General features: G+C 45.9%; 1 protein-coding gene across 2 annotated transcripts in view; it reads right to left on the reverse strand.

Moving 5' to 3' along the window:
• Positions 1-23,405, reverse strand: part of LOC146042827 (membrane-spanning 4-domains subfamily A member 4A-like) — a 42,930-nt gene that overhangs the window by 17,758 nt on the left and 1,767 nt on the right. For both annotated transcript variants that reach the window (XM_083163083.1, XM_083163082.1), the window contains exons 2-5: positions 21,709-21,900; positions 16,906-17,074; positions 13,158-13,286; positions 1,386-1,442 (exon numbers count right to left, since the gene is read on the reverse strand). In XM_083163083.1, the coding sequence (XP_083019209.1) occupies positions 1,386-1,442; positions 13,158-13,286; positions 16,906-17,064 (345 nt within the window). In that variant the 5' untranslated portion in view covers positions 17,065-17,074; positions 21,709-21,900. The remainder of the gene's footprint in view (positions 1-1,385; positions 1,443-13,157; positions 13,287-16,905; positions 17,075-21,708; positions 21,901-23,405) is intronic.

Here is a 23,405-nt window from a genome sequence, read left to right on the forward strand (position 1 = left end):
TGTTGGTTTATTGTTAAGACTACCCTGCACTCTGTATTCCCGTTTATTGTACCCCCCCCTTCAAAATTCAATAAACATATTTTGCATTAAAAAATATCTATGACCTTTCAATCTAATGCTTTGGTGCCCGAGTCTTGTTTGCATCAGTGTGATTTACTTTAGATAAGATAGCTTAAAGTGTTTGTTAAGGTTCAAACTCAATAAACACTTCAAGGGGGAAATTTACTACGATGTGTATTCTACTTCACATGTGATGTTGCTCTGCGCAACCAATCAGATCCTGTCTACTATCTTCTAGAGGGTGCTAAATAAGAAGTAGACTCTGATTGGCTGCCTATAGCAACATCACATGTGAAGTAGAATACACATCTTAGTAAATTTCCCCCCAAATGTATCAATTGCGGTCAGGGCAGCGCTGTGTGTAGATGTCTGGTCTAGGAGAGAAGATAAACAGAGAGTAAGTTGGTGCAGTATGGCTGCTTCTTACAGGTTATTACCAATACAGTTATTTATAAAGCACACACAAAGGGCCTGATTCTGGTTCACTTGCAAAAGCAAATTCTCTCCCTAATGCACAAAACCATGTGCCCTGCAGGTGGGGCAGATGTAACGTGCACTGAGAGTTAGATTTGGGTGAGTTGTTTTGTTTCTGAGTAAATATTGTCTGTGTTATGTTTACACTGCAATATAGATATCAGTTTGAAGTACAAACCCCACCCAAATCTAACTCTCTCTGCACATGTTACATCTGCCCCACCTGCAGTGCACATGGTTTTGTCCATTAGAGAGAAAATTTGCTTTTGCAAGTGAACCAGAATCAGGCCCATATTCCGCAGCGCTTTACAGATAATTATTGACCGTTCACATCAGTCCCTGCCCCAGTGGAGGTTACAAGCTATGTTCCCTACCACATGTACACCCTAGGATTCCGTTCATTGGTTAAGTGGTTAGTTCGCTGCTTTGTGAGCCTTGTAACGCCGCCCAGCAGGTGGCCGAACACCGGCCCCCTGCTATTCGTCGATGGTCGGCCACCATCGAATGATTTCTTAAGCGCTTGCTAATCTAAACTACTCTCTGGGGATTTAGATTAGCGGCGCCCTGCTCCGAGAACGGGGCGGGCAGCTGACATCTGGTGAGGTCAGCCGTCCACCCACGTAAGGCAGGTGGCCACCCCCATTCGCATGGGGACACTCAGGGGTACGCCCAGGAAATGCTTGCATGCTGTGAAAACCGCCGAGACTAAGCCCGCAGTGAAGACCTGCGCATGCGCATATTTGCTTATGCGCAGTTCTTTTACATCAAAACGTAGCGAACCTATAAGAATGAGGGCCTGTGTGTATTCCCCTTTAGTAAATGGAGTATGGAGATTTCTTTCTTGTTCTTACCTTCCCCAGCGTGGGATTGGCGGACGCAGCAACTGAAAGGGACCCACAACAAATATACTAAGAGATAAAAGAAAAAAATATCCACTTAGATTTTATTTTGCATCAGATACAGATACTGTACACTGTAAAAGGAAGACATTCGGTACTTGTTTCCTAGCACGGCCACAACGATCATGATCGTGGGCATCGTGAGGAAAAATTGGGGGCATCGCGGCCATCGCATGCACTAAAAAATCGGGTGCGATGGTACCGACGCGATGCCCGCGATTTCCCCATAGGGAACAATGTTAAATGCCTCAATTTACCCGCGATGCCCTCCGATTTCCCATAGGAATCAATGTTAAATGGCTCAATTTACCAAAATCATCATAGGGAACAATGGTAAATGGGTCAGAAAACCCCAAAAACACTGCTGAACAGTGAAATGTCCCCCCAAAAGTAGTTTACGCCACCCCACGATCAACGCGAACCCGAAGCGTGGCGAGCGCAGCGGATACCTGTGAAGCCCGCGAAGGGACGCGTTTACCTGTGAAGGTATCCGCGTCCCCTCACGGGGCTCGCTGCGCTCGCCACGCTTCGGGCTCGGTGGCTCGCTGCGCTCGCCACACTATTCTATTCTCAACTCCACGCCGACGTGGATAGTGGGGGTATGAAAAGGTCGGAGGACGCGTACCGCCGCCCCTCGCGGGCTCACTGCGCTCGCCACACTTCGGGTTCGCGTTGATCGTGGGGTGGCATCAACTACTTTTGTGGGGACATTTCACTGTTCAGGGGTGTTTTTGGGGTTTTCTGGCCCATTTACCATTGTTCCCTATGATGATTTTGGTAAATTGAGCCATTTAACATTGATTCCTATGGGGAAATCGGGGGCATCGCGTCTGGACCATTTAAGCCTTTTTTAGCCGCATACGACGCGACAGACGCGATATTGACTTTTTTCAATGCATTTCAATGGGAAAATCGGGGGCATCGCGTCGGTCGCGTCGCAGACCACTAAAAATGACACCCGATGCCCGCGATTGTGACCGTGCTAGGAAACAAGTACCAGACATTCATTTCCCATTGATAACAGTCATAGCTCATGCAAGTTCCCCTGAAAAAAAAAAGAAAATGCAGGTGTACACTATAAATACTAAACAATGCGGGGTTTACTTACTAAGATGGAGTTCGATCGAAGATGGGATGTTGCCATGGGCAACCAATCAGAATCTACTTACTTATTTATTTAGAGCCTTCTAGAACAGCGGTTCTCAACCTAGGTCCTCAGGACCCCCACGCAGTACACGTTTTGCAGGTCTCCGCACAGAATCACAAGTGAAATAATCAGCTCCACCTATGGATCTTTTTAACCCCTTCCCGACAATTGACGTACATTTACGTCATGGTTGGGAAGTACTTCCCGACACATGGCGTAAATGTACGTCATGGCTTGTAACTGTCACCGCGTCTATAGACGCGGTGACAGTTTCAACATGTCTGCTGTCCCTGACAGCAGACATGTCCGTGCATGCCCAGGGGGGGCTGCGATGCCGCCCCCCCATCAGCGATCGCTGTGATTGGCTGTTCAGTGTGAACAGCCAATTACAGCGTTTTCTGTGTCACCGGCGAATAACGTTCGCCGGTGACACGCGATCGGAGGTGATTGGTGCTGTAAAGTACAGCACCAATCACCGCGGGGTGTAAGGGTGACACTGGTGTCACCCCACCTCACCCCGCCCGCCCCCAAAGGCCGTGATTGGTTCGTCGGACCGACGGACCAATCACAGCCAAGGAGGGGGATTTAAACTAACGGTGACTGCACTGCAGACGCCATTCCGGTCTGGAATTGCGTGCAGTGCGGTCACCGTGCCTAGCTGCCGCAGTATACTGACCTGAACCTTGCCAAATACTTACCTGGTCCTTGCAAATACCTTGCCTGATCACTGCTTCATCACTGCTTGTAGTGTGCTGGATGCTTCCTGGATCCTGTTACTTGTGACTTCCTGTGTTGTGAACTTGTGCTGCTGCAGTGTAATAGCGTTAGATAGAGAGAGATAGAGAGAGATAGTGTCAGAGAGTGCTATATTTTGTGCTGCTGCAGTGTGATATAGTTATAGATAGAGACATAGAGAGAGAGAGATAGAGAGAGATAGAAAGAGATAGAGAGATATAGAGAGAGATAGAGAGAGAGAGATAGAGAGGCCTAGTGACAGAGAGTGCTATATTTTGTGCTGCTGCAGTGTGATAGTTATAGATAGAGAGATAGAGAGAGATAGAGAGAGATAGAGAGAGAGAGATAGAGATAGTGACAGATTGTGCTATATATTTTTTATATAACTGACTGCTGCCCCCCCTTTTGTGCTGATCAGTATAAATTAACTGATCAGCAACTTTTTGGGGGCGCAGGTTTTTTTTATATATATATATACAGATAGCGCCGGGCTTGTCGTTGCTGGGGATGGCGGAGGACTCGCCACCCGCCATCCCCCGCCCCTCGCCATCTGTATGTCGGAAGGGGACGCGCGTGCACGAGGTGCACGCGCGTCCCGTTCCGACGGTGCCTTTCCCCGGGTCCCCGCCGGCTTCCCCGGGTCCCCGCCGGTCCACACCGCCACCCCGCAGCCCCCCGCAGCCCTGCCCGTCTCCCTGAAGCTGGAGACGGGCAGGACTGCACCCGCCGCGCCGCCTCGCCGCCCGGCTATTGAGACGCTCGTGCGTGGGAGACGCACGAGCGTCTCATTCAGCCAGAGCGCCAGATTGCTGGCGGATCGCCAGGGACACGGTCCTGGCGCTCCGCCAGCAATAATAAGGCCAGCTCCATCTGTATATATACCTGTCACTGCTGCTGCTGCAGTGTCATAGAGTGTTAGATAGTGAGAGATAGAGAGAGATAGTGACAGAGAGTGATAGAGAGTGCTAAATTTTGTGTCTGCTGCCCCCGCCTTTTGTGCTGATCACTATATCTGAGGTGATCAGCAACTTTTTGGGGGTGCAGAGGTTTTTTTTTTTTTATATATATACCTGCCAGTTGCACTGTCAGTTGCACCAAAGGTTGTGCACCTGCTGCCCCTCACTGGTAATCAGTGTCGCATCACTGATCACCTTTTTTTTTTTTGTGTGTGCTGTGGGGTCTTTTTTTAATTTTTTTTTTACACACACTGTGATTTTGTGGGTGTCCTGTGGCCGCTGTGCGCTGATCAGTGACGTACATCACTGATCATCTTTTTCGGCACAGGGTTGATCTATTTTTTTTTTTTTGATCAAATTCCTGTTGCCTTTGAGCGCTGTTCAGTGACGGACGTTACTGACCAACATCTGTGCTCAATTTTTGGCGCAGGACCTTTTTTATTTTATTTTTTAACCCCTTCAATTTTTTTTTTTAACCCCTTCAATTTTTTTTTTTAACCCCTTCAATTTTTTTTTTTTAACCCCTTCAATTTTTTTTTTTTTTTAACCCCTTCAATTTTTTTTTTGGGTATAAAGTATTTTTTTTTTTCTGCACTACATACACACTACACACTACAGACCCCCCGGGTTGAAATAAAGTTTGTACCCCCCCCTACACTATACACGTGTTGAAACATTTCACTACCAGTAACACAAAAATAAAAATGGCATCCCAAATGTCATCCCAGTCATCCAGAAGAATGTATTCAGCGGAGGAGGCATATGCCATGCTTGCTTCTGACTCTGACACAGCCAGTGATGCAAGCGGGGAATTTGAAGGATTCGCCTTAAGCTCCTCTTCCTCCTCTGGTGATGAGGGACCCCCTCAAAGACGCCCCCGTAGAGCAGCTGAGACCCCCCCCCCAATAATTGATCTCGTATGGACCCCACCACCAGACAATTTTGAGCCCCAGGTTCCTGAGTTTTTGGCCATGCCAGGAATCCAATTTGATTCCACAGGTCTCAGAGAAATTGACTTTTTCAAATTATTTTTCTCTGATGATTTTATAAATTTAATGGTGGACCAAACTAATTTATATGCCCAGCAGTTTATTGCTCAAAACCCCACGTCATCTTTTGCTAGGTGGACCCCTGTAGATGCAGTAGAGATGATGACGTTTTGGGGTCTGGTGTTTCATATGGGCATAGTAAAAAAGCCAGAAATTAGGCAATATTGGAGTACAGATGTTCTGTACAGCACCCCATTTTACCGTATGGCCATGCCCCGGGCTCGATTTGAGACGATCCTTAAATTTTTGCATTACAACGATAATGCACAGTGCCCACCCAGAGATGATCCCACCTTTGACCGGCTATTCAAAGTCAGGCCGGTCATTGATCATTTCAGTGCCAAATTTGAAGACATGTACATCCCAGATAAATTCATTTGCATAGACGAGTCCCTTATACATTTTAAAGGAAGGGTTAAATTCCGCCAGTACCTTCCCAGTAAGAGGGCAAGGTATGGCATAAAAATGTATAAGCTGTGTGAAAGCACCTCAGGGTACACTCACAGGTTTAGGGTATATGAAGGGAAGGATTCAAGAATTGAACCGCCAGAATGCCCCCCCTCCCTCGTAGGTGTTAGTGGAAAAATTGTCTGGGATTTAGTGCACCCCTTCCTGGATAAAGGTTATCACCTCTATGTGGATAACTTTTACACTAGCATCCCCCTGTTTAAGGCCCTTGGTTCAAGAGGTACAGCAGCTTGCGGTACTGTGCGCAAGAACCAAAGAGGCCTCCCAAAAACGCACATTGCCCAAGTAATGAGAAGGGGTGAAAGCAGGGGAATATGCACCGAAAATATGTTGTTGGTCAAATATAAGGACAAGAGGGATGTCCTTATACTGACAACAATTCACGGAGACAGTACCACCTCCGTCCCTGTACGAGGTACCAGTACCCACACCTCAAAACCTAATTGTATCCTGGATTACAATAGGTACATGGGCGGAGTGGATCTTTCAGATCAGGTACTGAAGCCGTACAGTGCCCTGCGGAAAACAAAAATCTGGTACAAGAAGCTGGCCGTGTATATCATCCAGATGGCACTGTATAACGCTTACGTGCTATTCCGTTCTACCGCCCAGAGGGGGACATTTATGCACTTTCAAGAGGAAGTCATAAAGGGCCTAATATTTGGGAACCAGCAGGCAGAGGGCCCCAGTACTTCTAGTACTGGCCCCTGTATTGTACCAGGGCAGCATTTTCCTGATGAAATCCCCTCCACTGGAAAAAAGGGCAGGACACAAAAAAGGTGCAAAGTTTGCTATAAAAAGGGAATAAGAAAGCAAACTATTTTCCAGTGTGACACTTGCCCCGACAAACCCGGCCTATGTATAAAGGAGTGTTTTAAAATATACCACACATCTATGGATTATTAGGTTCATAATTTCACCGTGCTTCGGGGGTCTTGCTAATGCCACATAGCACCCACCATTCATTCCACCAGAATCTGAGCCGCAAAATCCAAAAATCACTCCTTCCCTTCTGAGTCCTGCCATGCACCCAACTGGTATTTTTTGGTCACATGTGAGGCATTGCCGTACTCGGGAGAAATTGGGGCACAGATTTTGGGGTGCTTTTTCTCCTTCATACCTTCTGAAAATGAAAAATTTTGAGCCAGAACTGCATTTTTGTGTAAAAAAATGTAATTTTTCATTTTCACTGCCCACTTGTATCAAAATTGGTGAAACCCCTGGGGGTTTGAAATGTACACTATACCCCTAGATGAATTCCCTGAGGGGTGTAGTTTGCAAAATGGGGTCACTTGTGGGGGGGTTCCACTGTATTGGTGCTTGGGGGGTCTTGCTAATGCGACATAGCACCCACCAAAATTCCACCAGAATCTGAGCTGCAAAATCCAAAAATCACTCCTTCCCTTCTGAGTCCTGCCATGCACCCAACTGGTATTTTTTGGTCACATGTGAGGCATTGCCGTACTCGGGAGAAATTGGGGCACAGATTTTGGGGTGCTTTTTCTCCTTCATACCTTCTGAAAATGAAAAATTTTGAGCCAGAACTGCATTTTTGTGTAAAAAAATGTAATTTTTCATTTTCACTGCCCACTTGTATCAAAATTGGTGAAACCCCTGGGGGTTTGAAATGTACACTATACCCCTAGATGAATTCCCTGAGGGGTGTACTTTGCAAAATGGGGTGACTTGTGGGGGGGTTCCACTGTATTGGTGCAACATAGCACCCACCATTCATTCCACCAAAATCTGTGCTGCAAAATCCAAAAATCACTCCTTCCCTTCTGAGTCCTGCCATGCACCCAACTGGTATTTTTGGTCACATGTGAGGCATTGCCGTACTCGGGAGAAATTGGGGCACAGATTTTGGGGTGCTTTTTCTCCTTCATACCTTCTGAAAATGAAAAATTTTGAGCCAGAACTGCATTTTTGTGTAAAAAAATGTAATTTTTCATTTTCACTGCCCACTAGGGATGCCAATCCCGGGGCATTTTTTCAATCCCGGGATTCGGGATTGAAAAATGCTCAATCCCGGGATTCCCGGGATCCCGGGATTGGCTTCCCTAATAATAAAAAAACACCATGGGCGCCCGAGCGCTGGGTGGGTGGGCGGTTGTCAGGGAGCGCTGGGTGCCGGTGAGCGGGCGAGCGCTGGGTGCCGGTGAGCGGGCGGGCGTCAGCGCTGGGTGCCGGTGAGCGGGCGGGCGTCAGCGCTGGGTGCCGGTGAGCGGGCGAGCGGGCGTCAGCGCTGGGTGGGCGAGCGGGCGTCAGCGGTGGGTGGGCGAGCGGGCGTCAGCGCTGGGTGCCGGTGAGCGGGCGGGCGTCAACGCTGGGTGGGTGGGCGATCGGGCGTATGGCCGGGAGCGCTGGGCGGGCGGGCAGCCGTGGATGTGCGGCTGTGCCCTGCGCAGCGTGACCTCGTCACGCTGCGCACTGCGGGGTATGGGAGAAGCCGGGCAGCGTCTGAGTGCTCAGACGCTGCCCGGCATTAAACTGCGCATGCGCAGTTTAATCCCGAAATCCCGGGATTGGAAATTCCAATCCCGGGATTGAAATCCCGGCGTTTTGGGGGCCAAATCCCGGGATCCCGCCGATCCCGATCCCGGGATTGGCCACCCTACTGCCCACTTGTATCAAAATTGGTGAAACCCCTGGGGGTTTGAAATGTACACTATACCCCTAGATCAATTCCCTGAGGGGTGTAGTTTGCAAAATGGGGTCACTTGTGGGGGGGGTTCCACTGTATTGGTGCTTGGGGGGTCTTGCTAATGCGACATAGCACCCACCAAAATTCCACCAGAATCTGAGCTGCAAAATCCAAAAATCACTCCTTCCCTTCTGAGTCCTGCCATGCACCCAACTGGTATTTTTTGGTCACATGTGAGGCATTGCCGTACTCGGGAGAAATTGGGGCACAGATTTTGGGGTGCTTTTTCTCCTTCATACCTTCTGAAAATGAAAAATTTTGAGCCAGAACTGCATTTTTGTGTAAAAAAATGTAATTTTTCATTTTCACTGCCCACTTGTATCAAAATTGGTGAAACCCCTGGGGGTTTGAAATGTACACTATACCCCTAGATGAATTCCCTGAGGGGTGTACTTTGCAAAATGGGGTGACTTGTGGGGGGGTTCCACTGTATTGGTGCAACATAGCACCCACCATTCATTCCACCAAAATCTGTGCTGCAAAATCCAAAAATCACTCCTTCCCTTCTGAGTCCTGCCATGCACCCAACTGGTATTTTTGGTCACATGTGAGGCATTGCCGTACTCGGGAGAAATTGGGGCACAGATTTTGGGGTGCTTTTTCTCCTTCATACCTTCTGAAAATGAAAAATTTTGAGCCAGAACTGCATTTTTGTGTAAAAAAATGTAATTTTTCATTTTCACTGCCCACTTGTATCAAAATTGGTGAAACCCCTGGGGGTTTGAAATGTACACTATACCCCTAGATGAATTCCCTGAGGGGTGTAGTTTGCAAAATGGGGTCACTTGTGGGGGGTTCCACTGTATTGGTGCTTGGGGGGTCTTGCTAATGCGACATAGCACCCACCAAAATTCCACCAGAATCTGAGCTGCAAAATCCAAAAATCACTCCTTCCCTTCTGAGTCCTGCCATGCACCCAACTGGTATTTTTTGGTCACATGTGAGGCATTGCCGTACTCGGGAGAAATTGGGGCACAGATTTTGGGGTGCTTTTTCTCCTTCATACCTTCTGAAAATGAAAAATTTTGAGCCAGAACTGCATTTTTGTGTAAAAAAATGTAATTTTTCATTTTCACTGCCCACTTGTATCAAAATTGGTGAAACCCCTGGGGGTTTGAAATGTACACTATACCCCTAGATGAATTCCCTGAGGGGTGTAGTTTGCAAAATGGGGTCACTTGTGGGGGGGTTCCACTGTATTGGTGCTTGGGGGGTCTTGCTAATGCGACATAGCACCCACCAAAATTCCACCAGAATCTGAGCTGCAAAATCCAAAAATCACTCCTTCCCTTCTGAGTCCTGCCATGCACCCAACTGGTATTTTTTGGTCACATGTGAGGCATTGCCGTACTCGGGAGAAATTGGGGCACAGATTTTGGGGTGCTTTTTCTCCTTCATACCTTCTGAAAATGAAAAATTTTGAGCCAGAACTGCATTTTTGTGTAAAAAAATGTAATTTTTCATTTTCACTGCCCACTTGTATCAAAATTGGTGAAACCCCTGGGGGTTTGAAATGTACACTATACCCCTAGATGAATTCCCTGAGGGGTGTAGTTTGCAAAATGGGGTCACTTGTGGGGGGGTTCCACTGTATTGGTGCTTGGGGGGTCTTGCTAATGCGACATAGCACCCACCAAAATTCCACCAGAATCTGAGCTGCAAAATCCAAAAATCACTCCTTCCCTTCTGAGTCCTGCCATGCACCCAACTGGTATTTTTTGGTCACATGTGAGGCATTGCCGTACTCGGGAGAAATTGGGGCACATATTTTGGGGTGCTTTTTCTCCTTCATACCTTCTGAAAATGAAAAATTTTGAGCCAGAACTGCATTTTTGTGTAAAAAAATGTAATTTTTCATTTTCACTGCCCACTTGTATCAAAATTGGTGAAACCCCTGGGGGTTTGAAATGTACACTATACCCCTAGATGAATTCCCTGAGGGGTGTACTTTGCAAAATGGGGTGACTTGTGGGGGGGTTCCACTGTATTGGTGCAACATTGCACCCACCATTCATTCCACCAAAATCTGTGCTGCAAAATCCAAAAATCACTCCTTCCCTTCTGAGTCCTGCCATGCACCCAACTGGTATTTTTTGGTCACATGTGAGGCATTGCCGTACTCGGGAGAAATTGGGGCACAGATTTTGGGGTGCTTTTTCTCCTTCATACCTTCTGAAAATGAAAAATTTTGAGCCAGAACTGCATTTTTCTGTAAAAAAATGTAATTTTTCATTTTCACTTCCCAGTTGTATCAAAATTGGTGAAACCCCTGGGGGTTTGAAATGTACACTATACCCCTAGATCAATTCCCTGAGGGGTGTAGTTTGCAAAATGGGGTCACTTGTGGGGGGGGTTCCACTGTATTGGTGCTTGGGGGGTCTTGCTAATGCGACATAGCACCCACCAAAATTCCACCAGAATCTGAGCTGCAAAATCCAAAAATCACTCCTTCCCTTCTGAGTCCTGCCATGCACCCAAATGGTATTTTTTGGTCACATGTGAGGCATTGCCGTACTCGGGAGAAATTGGGGCACAGATTTTGGGGTGCTTTGTCTCCTTCATACCTTCTGAAAATGAAAAATTTTGAGCCAGAACTGCATTTTTGTGTAAAAAAATGTAATTTTTCATTTTCACTGCCCAGTTGTATCAAAATTGGTGAAACCCCTGGGGGTTTGAAATGTACACTATACCCCTAGATGAATTCCCTGAGGGGTGTAGTTTGCAAAATGGGGTCACTTGTGGGGGGGTTCCTAAATTTTAGCATCTTATGGTGCCTAGAAACCTACATGGTGCCTAAAAAATAATCTCATAAAAAGGAGGCTCCAAAATCAAGTAGGTGCTCCTTCTATTATGAAGCCTGTGGTTTGGTCAACGTGCACACTAGGGCCACATATAGGATATTTATGAAAACAAAATAATTGGGGGAATCAATTTTTAGTCACATTTCTCTAGTAAAATGTACTGTGTTCCTTAGAAAAATGTATTAAAATTGCAAATCTGCAAAAAAAATGAAATTTTGAAATTTCACCTACACTTTGTTTTAATTCCTGTGAAACACCTAAAGGGTTAACAAACTTCCAAAATGCTGTTTTGAATACTGTGAGGGGTGCAGTTTTTGAAATGGTATCATTTATGGGGGTGTCTCACATACAAGTCCCTCAAAGTCACATCAGAACTGAACTGGTCCCTAAAAAAATCAGTGTTTGAAATTTTCTTGAAAATTTGAGAATTTGCTATTCATATTGTAAGCCTCCTAGTGTCCAAAAAAATTAAAAGGAAGTTGAAATAATGATGGAAACATAAAGCAGACATATGGTCTATGTTAGTTATTAACTATTTTGAGTGGTATGATTATTTGTCTCACAAGCAGAAAATTTAACATTTTGCAAATTGCTAAATTTTCCATTTTTTTACGACATTTTGGTATTTTTCACAAAAAAACACAGACTGTATCGACCCAAATTTACCACTAATTTGAAGTACAATGTGTCACGAAAAAACAATCTCAAAATCACTGGGATAAGTAAAAGCAAAAAAAAGTTATCCCCACTTAAGTGAGACATGTCAGATTTGAAAAAAAGGGCTCTGTCAGGAACGCAAAAACTGGCTCTGTCAGGAAGGGGTTAAATGTGTTGGTGAGTAATGAGTGCACCTGTGCACCTGCCGGGTGACCTAGAAAATGTGAACTGAGGTTGAGAACCACTGTTCTAGAAGATGATACATAGAATCTGATTGGTTGCCCATCTTCACTAGAACTAATGCGAACATTGCCAATTCCGTAGCCTAGAAAAAGCCTGTGTACGACTCTGAATCAGGCCCTCAAACAGAAAGTGGTGTAACAGATGCCCCTTCCAGAGAATGTGAGCTTTTTAGCCTAAGAGACCTTGACTGAAAGGCTTCCCTACCTCTAAGGACACATGCTGCGGCAACACATATCGCAATAATGTTTGCCAATAAAGGGGTGTGGCCTCACAGGATTGGGAGCATGGCCCCATGGGGCGGGGGCATGGCCTACACTATGACAGGAACCAAGTGTTGCAATGTTACATTGTGCGGTGCTGGGCTCCTGTCATTGAAGAGGAGCCAGCACTTTGGTGTCACTCCTCTGAGGGTCACACCCGGGTGCAGCCCACACCCCGCTACTGACTCCACACAGCATTGGCATTAGAGCTTCCAGACTAGAAGAGGGGAGTAATTAAGTTGGCCATGCATCCATGTGCAGATACTGATGGAATTTTACTGCGTGGCCTTGTCAGAAAATTAACGCACAACTAGTCATTTTCAACTGTATTTCCTACCATAGTCTGTTGAAATCCTCTAAAATTCAGTTGGGTCAGTATCACAGATCATGGTCTTACTCTGGCCACAGGAGCTTATAGAGAGGAGGAGGCCCTTGTGCAGCTTCCACTGTCCAGGCCCCCTCCTCTCTCCTGGCCAGCACCTCTTTAGTAGGCAGCGCATGTGCAGAACTCTGATGTATTATCCTCCTAGTTCAGCGGCCGTGTGGCTGAACTCGCAGGCTTTTACATTTGGCCAATGATGGAGGTTATTCAGACCAGATCACACGGCTGCGAATTCACAGACCATGCGATTATCGACCGTGCATGCATATGGCTCCCAGGTAGGATTTGCAACTTGTCTGAGTTTAAATGTATAGGATCTTACCATTATACCAGACCAAAAGAAAACACCACTAAAGATCACCACCTCCAGGAAATAGTAAGGGCCATGTCTATTTGTCGTGAAAACGAGACCAAATGTAATCATAATTATTCCAACAAATATTTGAGTTACCTGCAAAGTAAAAGATCGAAAAGTCAGGTTGTGCAATCAGATCATAAATGTAGCAACTGCCCCAGTGGGCAAATAATTGATCCTACTTACAAAACAAATGCAATCCGGACCTCTCTTATTACCAAATAATTACATTTATCACAACATTATTCTTTATAATCGTAAAGGACATGGGCTGGAATGGTTATATCTTGAATATCATTTAAAATGCAAGGCAGCCTTAAAACATTATGATCCCGGGGTATTTTCTCAATCCTGGGAGCCGGAAAGAAAAATAATTAGGAAAAGAGGAGATGTGTGTGATGTGCAATTAGCAGCAGCCGGTACTAGGGATAGTCAGTCCCTAATAATATAGAAGTATGAAAAAAGATTTTGTTGTACCGGCGCTGGCTGAGAAACACACTTGAGACGTTACAACAATTATTACTTTTTACTGATTCAAATCACAGAATATAAAATATAATGTATAATATACAATACAATTATTAAAAGCTCAAAATTCAAAAGAGATGACTAAATATGGGGCTCAGTCTCTCCCATCCTGTGAGCTCCCATCAGTGTGTACTACATCAGCACGGGGGCCATATGTGGTGAGCCAAAAGCTGCGTCTTTTAAAAATGATCTATTAACCTGTATACGCAAAGATTGTGTCACATTTGTGATTATATTGCCTTGCTAACAGGACCTAAAACTCTTGAAATTTAAGATTATTTTGGTTTGAGTATGGTCATGTTTTTCTGTTACTAATATTAGAGTCCGGTAGTATTTCCCTATACTGCAGTTACCCAACCAGATGCCCTCTATAGAGGGATTCAGTATTAAATCCCGGCGGTCGGGATCCCGGCGTTCAAAAATCCCGACACCGGAATCCCGACCGCCGAAATCCCGACAAGGGGGGGACGTGGGTCGCCCTTGCGGGCACGCTGCGCTCGCCAAGCAGCGGGCCCGGTGCCTCGCTACGCTCGGCACGCTAATTTATTCTCCCTCCAGGGGTGTCGTGGACACCCACGGAGGGAGAAAGTGTCGGGATTTCAGCGGTCGGGATTCCAGCGTCGGGATTCCGAACACCGGGATCCCGACCACCGGGATTTAAACTGCATCCCCTATAGAGGCATGTAAGGTTAGAAACCACATAGTTTCAGACACACTGGCGCTTCCAACACCCACAGCCTTCAGATAACAATGCTGAGCCGTACTGAAATGTTGGCTTTAGAGGGACTAGCATATGGTGAGATCCTATCGATTATCGAATGGCTGCACATGTGTATGGATCATAGAGCGCATGTACGAGGCCAAATAGTGACATAAGTAGCAAAAATATATTATCACAACCTCATAGCAATTTGACGGACAACAAGTCGTCATTGGAGGTTAGTAACCGGACAGGTTATATGAGCAACAGCAAAGTCTTTAGACGTAATCCCCATAGACCAAGTTTGGGAAGAACAGGACAGAAGGATGAAAGCTAAGCAACCTACAAGGAAACAACATTTGCTGATGCGCCCTGATCAGCAGTCCTGCTGTCCTCTGAAGGGAGAATGAGTTGCTGTGCTGTTCCTATAAACCGATATCCATGGGGAATGGACCCTAGTATTACCCTGAAGTTACCCCTCAGTAGTTATTCTTTACATTTTGAGAGAAAGTTTAAACAGATGGCATTGATGTTTGACAGGGATCAGGCTCCCTTGGTGGACAACTTCCTTACTATGCCACAGAATGCTCCTGAGAGTGATGGTTCACTTGGCACTGAGCCTAAATATATCTCAGATGTGAACATCCCTATCACTACTCATCTTCACAATGCTAATTTTCCCTATATAACTCCAGGCATTGGGATTTCAGGTTCTCCCATGAAACATACTAAGAATGATGATTTGGAAGCACAATTGGTAATTACCCCATTCGGGTCACCCTGGAAGTCATTGCGTAATATATGTAGCCCTGGCTTTGTGGCTCATGGCTATCATTCAACTGCATCAACCAATAGAATGCCGTTAACACACCTGTGCCAAATAATTCCAGCCCCTACTGTGTATGCTTCATATTTATTCCCATGCCTCGTAGGGGCCCTTACATGAATGGGATTACTTATATTACCCTTTTTGTGTGTGTGTGTCTCTCTCTCTCTCATTCTTCTAGATTTATAAGATTTCACGGGACACGATACACAGATTATTTGCTATATGGGAAGTTAATACCCTTGTTTTATTTTTTTTATGCTATATCCCAGGTCTCTATTTCTGCTAGACTATATTCACAAAATGGTCCTTATCCTTTGATAATTATAAGTCACTACAGTATGTGAAGCTTATATCTGGATATAGTGGTAAAATGGGTGTACTGTATGACTAAATCATTACAATCCATTAATAAGACATTCGTACCCATCCCTGAAACAGGATGCAGTTATAATCCCGGCGGTCGGAATCCCAGCATTCAAAATCCCGACCGCCGAAATCCAGAAACTTTCTTCCTCTATGGGTGTCCACGACACCCATAGAGGGAGAATAAATTAGTGTGCCGAGCGTAGCGAGGCACCAGGCCCGCCGCGTGGCGAGCGCAGCGAGCCCCCAAGGGGGGGGGATCCACATCCCCCCTTGTCGGGATTTCGGCAGTCGGGATTCCGGCGTCGGGATTTTGAAAGCCGGGATTCCGCCCGCCGGATTTCGTATCAAAGCCCCTGACATTTGCTATATATTTAGCTTGAATTCGATAAATCAGTTTATTATCTGGACGCGGGCTGTGAATACAGTTCCCGCCTTCCGTTTTTTTGGAAAGGAAAAATTTGAAAATTAGGACGATAGGAGCAGTGTATCTTTATCATTTGTTATACAATTATTTTACTTTTATTTCTCCTCAGTGACTGTCAAAAAAGGTCATAGCTATTACCCATACATTTGTATTGTTGACACGTTTATATGCACTCAAATATGTGTATGCTATAAGTTTTGTCAACTAAATGATTAATCTGTCTTGAAAATAATAAAAACTTGCGATTTCTTACCAAATCTCTAACTTTCTGAATCTCTCATTCTATTACATTTCCCCCTATATTCACTATATAAGGTAAACATTACAGGTAGGGTGGTAAATCCTGGGATCCCGGGATTTGGCCTCTAAAATGCGGGGATTTCAATCCCAGGATTGGAATTTCCAATCCCGGTATTAGACTGCGCATGCGCAGTCTAAAGCCGGGCAGCGTCTGAGCGAGTGCTCAGACGCTGCCCGGCTACTCCCGTCCCGGCAGTGCGCCTCTGTGCAGCGTGACAAGCTGACAGGTCAAGCTACGCAGGCCACACAGCCGCACAGTGTGCTTCCAGCTTCCCGACACCACGCCCACCCTCCGGATCCTGGCTTCGCCCGCCCACCGGCTCCTAGCTTCACCGCCCACCCTCCCGGCCGTACCACACCTCACTGCACATGGGTTTTTCTTATTAGGGAAGCCAATCCTGGGATTGGGCATTTTTCAATCCCGATTTCCGGGATTGAAAAAATGCCCCGGGATTGGCATCCCTAATTACAGGTCGTTATGATGAATAAAATTCATCAGCTGAATGATAAATTCCATTTGCTTAAGTTTTAGTAAAAAGCCATTCTATTTTAGCCAACATGGACTTACCCCAAGAGCTTCAGGTTCTCCTTTGTAAAATGTGACCAATGGCTTGGGTAAGGGGACTGCAGCATTAGAACTCTGTCCTTCCTCAGCTCCATTTGCCTGATGATGTTTTTGTCCCACTTGAGAGATAACCACAAAGCTTCCGCTATCTGCTGCAGACATGGCTCTCGTTCTGCAGAAACAAGATTTCCATTTACTATCTTTACACAACAAGTTTTTTTTATGAACCGATTTTACAAAATCATTAAGAAAAATAGAGTTACTTCATCGTCAAAATTGCTTAAAAGGTTTGCCTTAATCGCCCCGTGTGTACACAGCATCGCTATTGACAGTACAGGCAAATAGACAGTACAGGCAAGAAGATTTTGACTAGACGCTGCAGTGTCTATTCGGCTGTATGCACGGTGTGCTGCTGCTGCTGCTGGGGATGGCCGCCGGCTTATCTCCGGCAGCAACTAGGCGATTTTGACTAAGCAAAATCGCTTACTCAAAATCTCCCAGCCTCCAGCCCGTGCGTTCACCCCTTAAGACACATTAGTACAATGTAACATTTTCACTGTCCAAATAATGCTTTTGGTGTGATTGTTAGGCATCAGAATCCTTAAAAGAACGGTTTCTTATATGCATTAGAGTATGCATTCCCATCTATTTTTATAGGACCATCCTTTTTTCTATGAAGTAAAAACTGGGCTCAGCATTTGAGAGCATGGCAATCCCATTAGATGTTTGGACAGTCTAGGTTAAGACCTGGTCATATTGGTGTTAATGCAGATTTCCCTCCTGGAAAGAAGAACTGAAATAGATGACCAAAATATAGGTTTTTGCTTTTCACTGATTAGTGAGTCTAGATACTGTATGAATACATTATCAATGGTCCTACCATGGTCTCCGGGCTACTCCCCCAAGATGACAAGAACAGCCACAGTAGGAGAGGGAAGCTCGTGCTTATAGCATTAGATTTATTGGGTACAACCTGTACTCACTATGGGGCAGGGCCATCTTAACAGCAGTGTAGGCCCCTGGGCAAAGCAATGCACTGGGGCCCTTACCCATACTCCCCTCCTAGGGGTCGGGGGTGCTATCAGCAGCAGCTTTGATGTCCCACGGGTGGCAGGGGGTGCTCTATCTTCCACTCAACATGTAGGACCTGGAGCAGTAACTTCTGCTAATTACTCCTTTACTGCACAGGTAGTGGGAGAGAGAACAGTAAGGTGTGGAATGGGGCACTGAGCTGAATGAAGGGTCCCTTGTAAATGACTTCCAGGGAGGTAGGGGGTGTTTTACACACAGGGGAGGGTTGGATAATGGAGTGGGCTTAATATTCAGCATTTTCTGGTGGAAGGGCAGCTTGTTTGACTGCAGATATCTCCATTATCTGGAAATAAATTTCTTAGCCTTCAATAGTATAAAAACCTAGAGTCCCACCTCTCAGAAGGTGCTGGGAACTTGGGGATCAGAGATCAGAAGTGAGCCAGAGCAATCCATTGACAAAAATATAAAACTGTACACCAGACGTTTGGAGCTGGAGCAGGGACCGGCTGCTGGAAGGCTGATATCTCTGGTTCTGGGCAAGATAGAGACAAGCGGCTAGTGTTCTCAGAAAAGGAAGAGTCCCAGCTTTTGGCATATACTCTCAGAAAAACTCTAAAGCTAGGTACACATATATACAATCGTCGGGCCGTTCTTCCAATCTGGGGGCAAACGGCCGTTCGATTGTATAGGTGTGTACGCTGTCCCAATTGCTGCTGTGCGATCGATAAACGGCCAAAAACGCTCTTGGCTGTCCACGGTCGGTCGGTCGAAGGTTCTTTGCTGCTTAATATTTCATCCGACAGGACGGCTCCATATCGGAACAAAAGTGAAGTGTGTACGCATGTTCGATCGATATGCTTGACAGTTTGACAAAGCACGGTGGTATGCTGCATTATGAGAGACCCTGTAACCCTTTGCCTGCTGTTTTAACTAATGTGTGTTTAATGCCTCACTGCCCAACACTTTAGAGGCATCACTTTAAGACATTAATCAATGTTGAAGTTTTAATAATTTATTTTATATTTATATATATATATATATATATATATATATATATATATATATTTTAAGAGTGTGCTGGAAGCTCTTTGCAGGGCACCATAACACACTATTAAAACTTCAACATTGATTAATGTCTTAAAGTGATGCCTCTAAAGTGTTGGGCAGTGAGGCATTAAACACACATTAGTTAAAACAGCAGGCAAAGGGTTACAGGGTCTCTCATATACTTCTTCTTGCGATTGTTTGGACGGGAGTACATCGGACGTCGCAAGTAAAATTGTACATATGTGTACGCGCAGAACGGTCGTATGTTTTGGACGGCCGAACGTGTATTCGGTCGATCGAACGGTCGCAAGAAAAATGAAATTGTACATATGTGTACCCAGCTTTAGTCAGACAGAACAATGGTGCACAACAAAAAAGTATACATAACTCAAGTTCAGGCGCCTGAACTTGAGTTATGTATACTTTTTTGTTGTGCACCATTGTTTTGTAAAGGGTTAAAGGGAATACCCTTTATACATCACTTGTAAGGCTGCGTAGCGCACTGGTGGAAGAACACACATTCTGTTTCTAAGTCAGACAGAACCTGAGAAAACTGACTGGGAATTGCAATGAACAGGTCGGATGTGGACTGCTGCTTTGAAGTTGGATATCTCCATTTCCCCAGGGCCGATTTTCAAAATTCTGGTATCCCTGTAAAAAGGGGATCCTCAGCTATAAGTATGGGGCCCTTATACACCTGGGGCCCCTGGGCAAGTGCCCATTAAGCCCATACAAAAAGACGGCCCTGCTATGGGGCGGATTCTGATTACAAGCTTCCCTGCGCAGGCGCGTTCCTGCACATGTGTAGAGGCTGGGTGCGAGCGGACACGGTGACTTGCTAGTTTGCCATCCCATTCGCACCTAGCAGTAAGGGTGGAAGGTGTCGTCGAAAGGGTCGCGCCCATGGGAACGCCCCGCATTTCATGGTACTTCCCATGAAACACTGGGCATTCCTATGGTTGCGGGTGCGGGGGGGGCAGGCAGATGTTAGCAGATGTCAGCTGCCCGCCCGCTTCCCACACTAGGCACTCGCAATATAAGACACCATAGAGGTGTCTAAAATCTGCAAGTGCTGGAGAAATCATTCAGTGTTTGGTAACCATCAAATGATTTAACCCAAGGTTGTGAATGGCAAGGGGGGATTCATTCAGCCCTACAGGCGGCGTTACAACCACATGCTGTGATAGAAACAGGCTGATCAGGGTCGGAGCTGACATCACACACCTTCTCTAAAATGCCTGTGCACACCTGCGGTTTCCCTGTCACTCCAAGATAATGCCCGTTGATCAGGTCTGAATAACCCCCATCGACCATGAGCACCTTTAATACCGCTTTCAGATCGCAAAGTCAGGTCTGATCCGGGATTTTGATGACCCATGCACATTAAACCCAGGTCGCACATTATACATGGGATATAACCGTTCTTATAACAGGGGTTGAATTGCCGGGTTGGATGACCCAGGTTATTCAGTTTGGTGATTTCACACTGCGCCTGGCAATAACCCGGGTTTAAGTTGCGGTGTGAAAGGGGTATTACTTTCTTCCAACAACACCAAATAAATGTACATTACTCTTCCATGGTTACACCGTTATTATCACTTCACTGTCCGGTCCATGAGTAGCCTCACTCCAATGACTGAATCTATGGGCTGCAGCCACCAACTCGACCCTATCAATGAGCAGCATGTAGAGAGTTATGTCACCCTGTCTCTGTCACTCGGAGAGAGCAGACATTGGACCTATTGTGCAATCTACAGAAACAAGAAATCACTATTTACCAGCAGTGACCACAAACCAGCGCTGCAGCCGGAGAGTTAGTACATCCCTTCCCATCCAAATGTGGAACATCCCCACTGTGGGGACATTAACCCCTTCAGTGGCACTCCTGAGAATTTTCCGTGTTATGCTCCTACAGCCAGGCCTGACCTTGTAACAGCACATTGCACACAGACGGGTTGCCGGGGTCCAATAGCTAAAACCAGCCCTGGGCTCAAAGAACCAGTCCTGGTTTTAGAGATTCAGGGTCCGAAATAGTTGAGGGATCCCTGCAATTTATAAATCCAGCACCAGGCTGGTTCCCTGGTCAGGTTTTGAACTCTAAGCAGCACTGGTGGCGTTTGGTGCAGCCATCAGATAAATATTCAGTAGGAATTATTAAGATGCTTATTGTAGTTACTTCCTGTTCTGTCCTTTAGTCATCACAAACCAATGATATACAGGTTGAGTATCCCGTATCCAAAATGCTCGGGACCAGGAGAATTTTGGATAACGGATTATTCCGTATTTCGGAATATTTTAATATTTCAATGATGTATTTTGAAGTATCTTGCATTTATGCTGTATAAACACATAATATACACACAAATATATTTTATTACCACATAAAATACACACAAACATATTTTAATTGTTCAAAAAACAAGGTTTCAAAACGTGAAACAAAATGTGTGTACTATCTCAGCACTGAATTTGAATGCCAAGCAATCATTGTCTTGCACATATATAGTGCCAGTTACATATCATGTCCCCAGTGATGCTGTTACATATGTCCCCAGTGAGTTTTTAGCAAAAAAAAAAAAAATTTTCACTTTCTGGAATGTCCGTATTTCGGAATAATTCGGATAACGGATATTCGGATACGGGATACTCGACCTGTATAACATTGTAGTCATCTTACATACAGTTATATAGGAGTCCATTGCCCAGTAACTTGCATTCAGAGCGTACCTTGTTCTGTAGTGAAAGTAGTGAATGTCTGCAGAATAGCTGGTGCTCCCTTTCTGTCTCCTCTCAATGGAAAGCAACAAACTGTTTACAAAGACAGAAATAACGTGGTGCGAGGTCTCTGGCAGGGAGGAGCTGCTGTTTCATCACTTTCCTTGGGCAGAGAGCCAGTATTACACAGAGGAGAAAACCCTGCTGCTCCCAACAGAAAATGGACATGTTTATTGTATGTATGTAGGCAGCACATCCTTTTATACATCTGAACAGCACAATTAAACAGTAATATGAGCCTGATCCTAGGCAAAGTACTGCATCCCATAACAATCAGCCACACATTTGATTGAGTAAAATGACAGCGCCTGATTGGTTGCCATGGGATGCTGCATCACTCTGGATAAACATCCCTATTGATTTCAGTGCAATACTGTGGGGTGCACTGTATGACAACTCCCATACCGAATAGAGGATTGCTGATTGGAGGCTGCACGTAAGCCAGGTGGAGTCTTGTTCCTTCTTAATGGAAGTGAGAATTGGGCAGCACTTTGCCTGGCATCGCTGTCTCACAGATATTCTATTTCAACCAGGTAGGGATAAATATTCTATGTACAGTGCTACATGACTGGTGTTATATGTGTGCGTGTCCTGATTTTCACGGGACAGTTACGATTTTTGTGACTGTCCCACCCGTGGCCGGCAGTGTCACGCAGTGACAGAGGGACAGTGGGCATGGCCAGCAGCACTGGCTGTGAATAGATGTTTTACATAAACATCCATTTGCAGCGTGCAGGGGAAAACCCACATTATTCGATGGTCGGCGACCATCGAATGATGTGGAACGTACACGCAGATGTAAAGATGCTCAGATGCAATCTTACATATGCGTGCACGTTCTGACGGAAATGGGAGGGCAGCTGACATCTGGTGATCAGCTGTATGCCCCTGTCAGCCACATCATGGCCTCATCAGCATGAGAATACCCAGCATTCTCATGGGAATGCCCACAGGTTGTCCCGGGTGCATGCACCCAGCGATCCGAGTATTCACAAAACATTGGATCCTGTGCGAACATGCGCAAGCAGACCAGAATAAGGTCCCATGAGTCCATGCCCCCCTAGTTTCAGGTGTGCGCAGATGTTCCTCCTTAACATACACCAAAGTTGTGAGGTACAGTATGCAGAATGTGGGCCTTTGATGACTGGAGATACAAAATGGAGCCAGGCGAGTTGTTGCTGGCGAAACACCAGCCGCCTGTGGATGCGTGTGTCTCACACGCTAGCGCGTCCATTGCCAGGAATGGGGCCCACGAGCATATCCGAAGCATTACTGCGGCGCGGGATGGTGCCTGGCGTTCCAGGAGCAGGCTCGACGAGCCTGGTTCCATCTGTATGTATGTCTATCCAGTAATAAAACATGTTATATGGCAACTACGAGGTCTACGTACTAAACATGAGAGAGAGAGAGAGAGGGGGAGATTCTCTAAGCTAAAAATGTGGTAAAAACCCCGTTATCTGGGTTTTTACCGCATTTTGGGATGCTGTAAGCATCCCTCACCGGGTTACCGCGACGGGGGGCATCGCCAGAAAAATCTGGCGATGCCCCATAGAAGCCAATGGGCTTCTACCGCAACCCTCCGCCGCCCCGCACGGACCTCCGCCGCCCCGCATAGCCCCCTCACCTGTGTCCGGGCAGCACAGCGCAGT

The sequence above is a fragment of the Crinia signifera genome, chromosome 19, assembly GCF_055691185.1.
Source record: "Crinia signifera chromosome 19, ASM5569118v1, whole genome shotgun sequence".
In the NCBI taxonomy this organism is placed as follows: domain Eukaryota; kingdom Metazoa; phylum Chordata; class Amphibia; order Anura; family Myobatrachidae; genus Crinia; species Crinia signifera.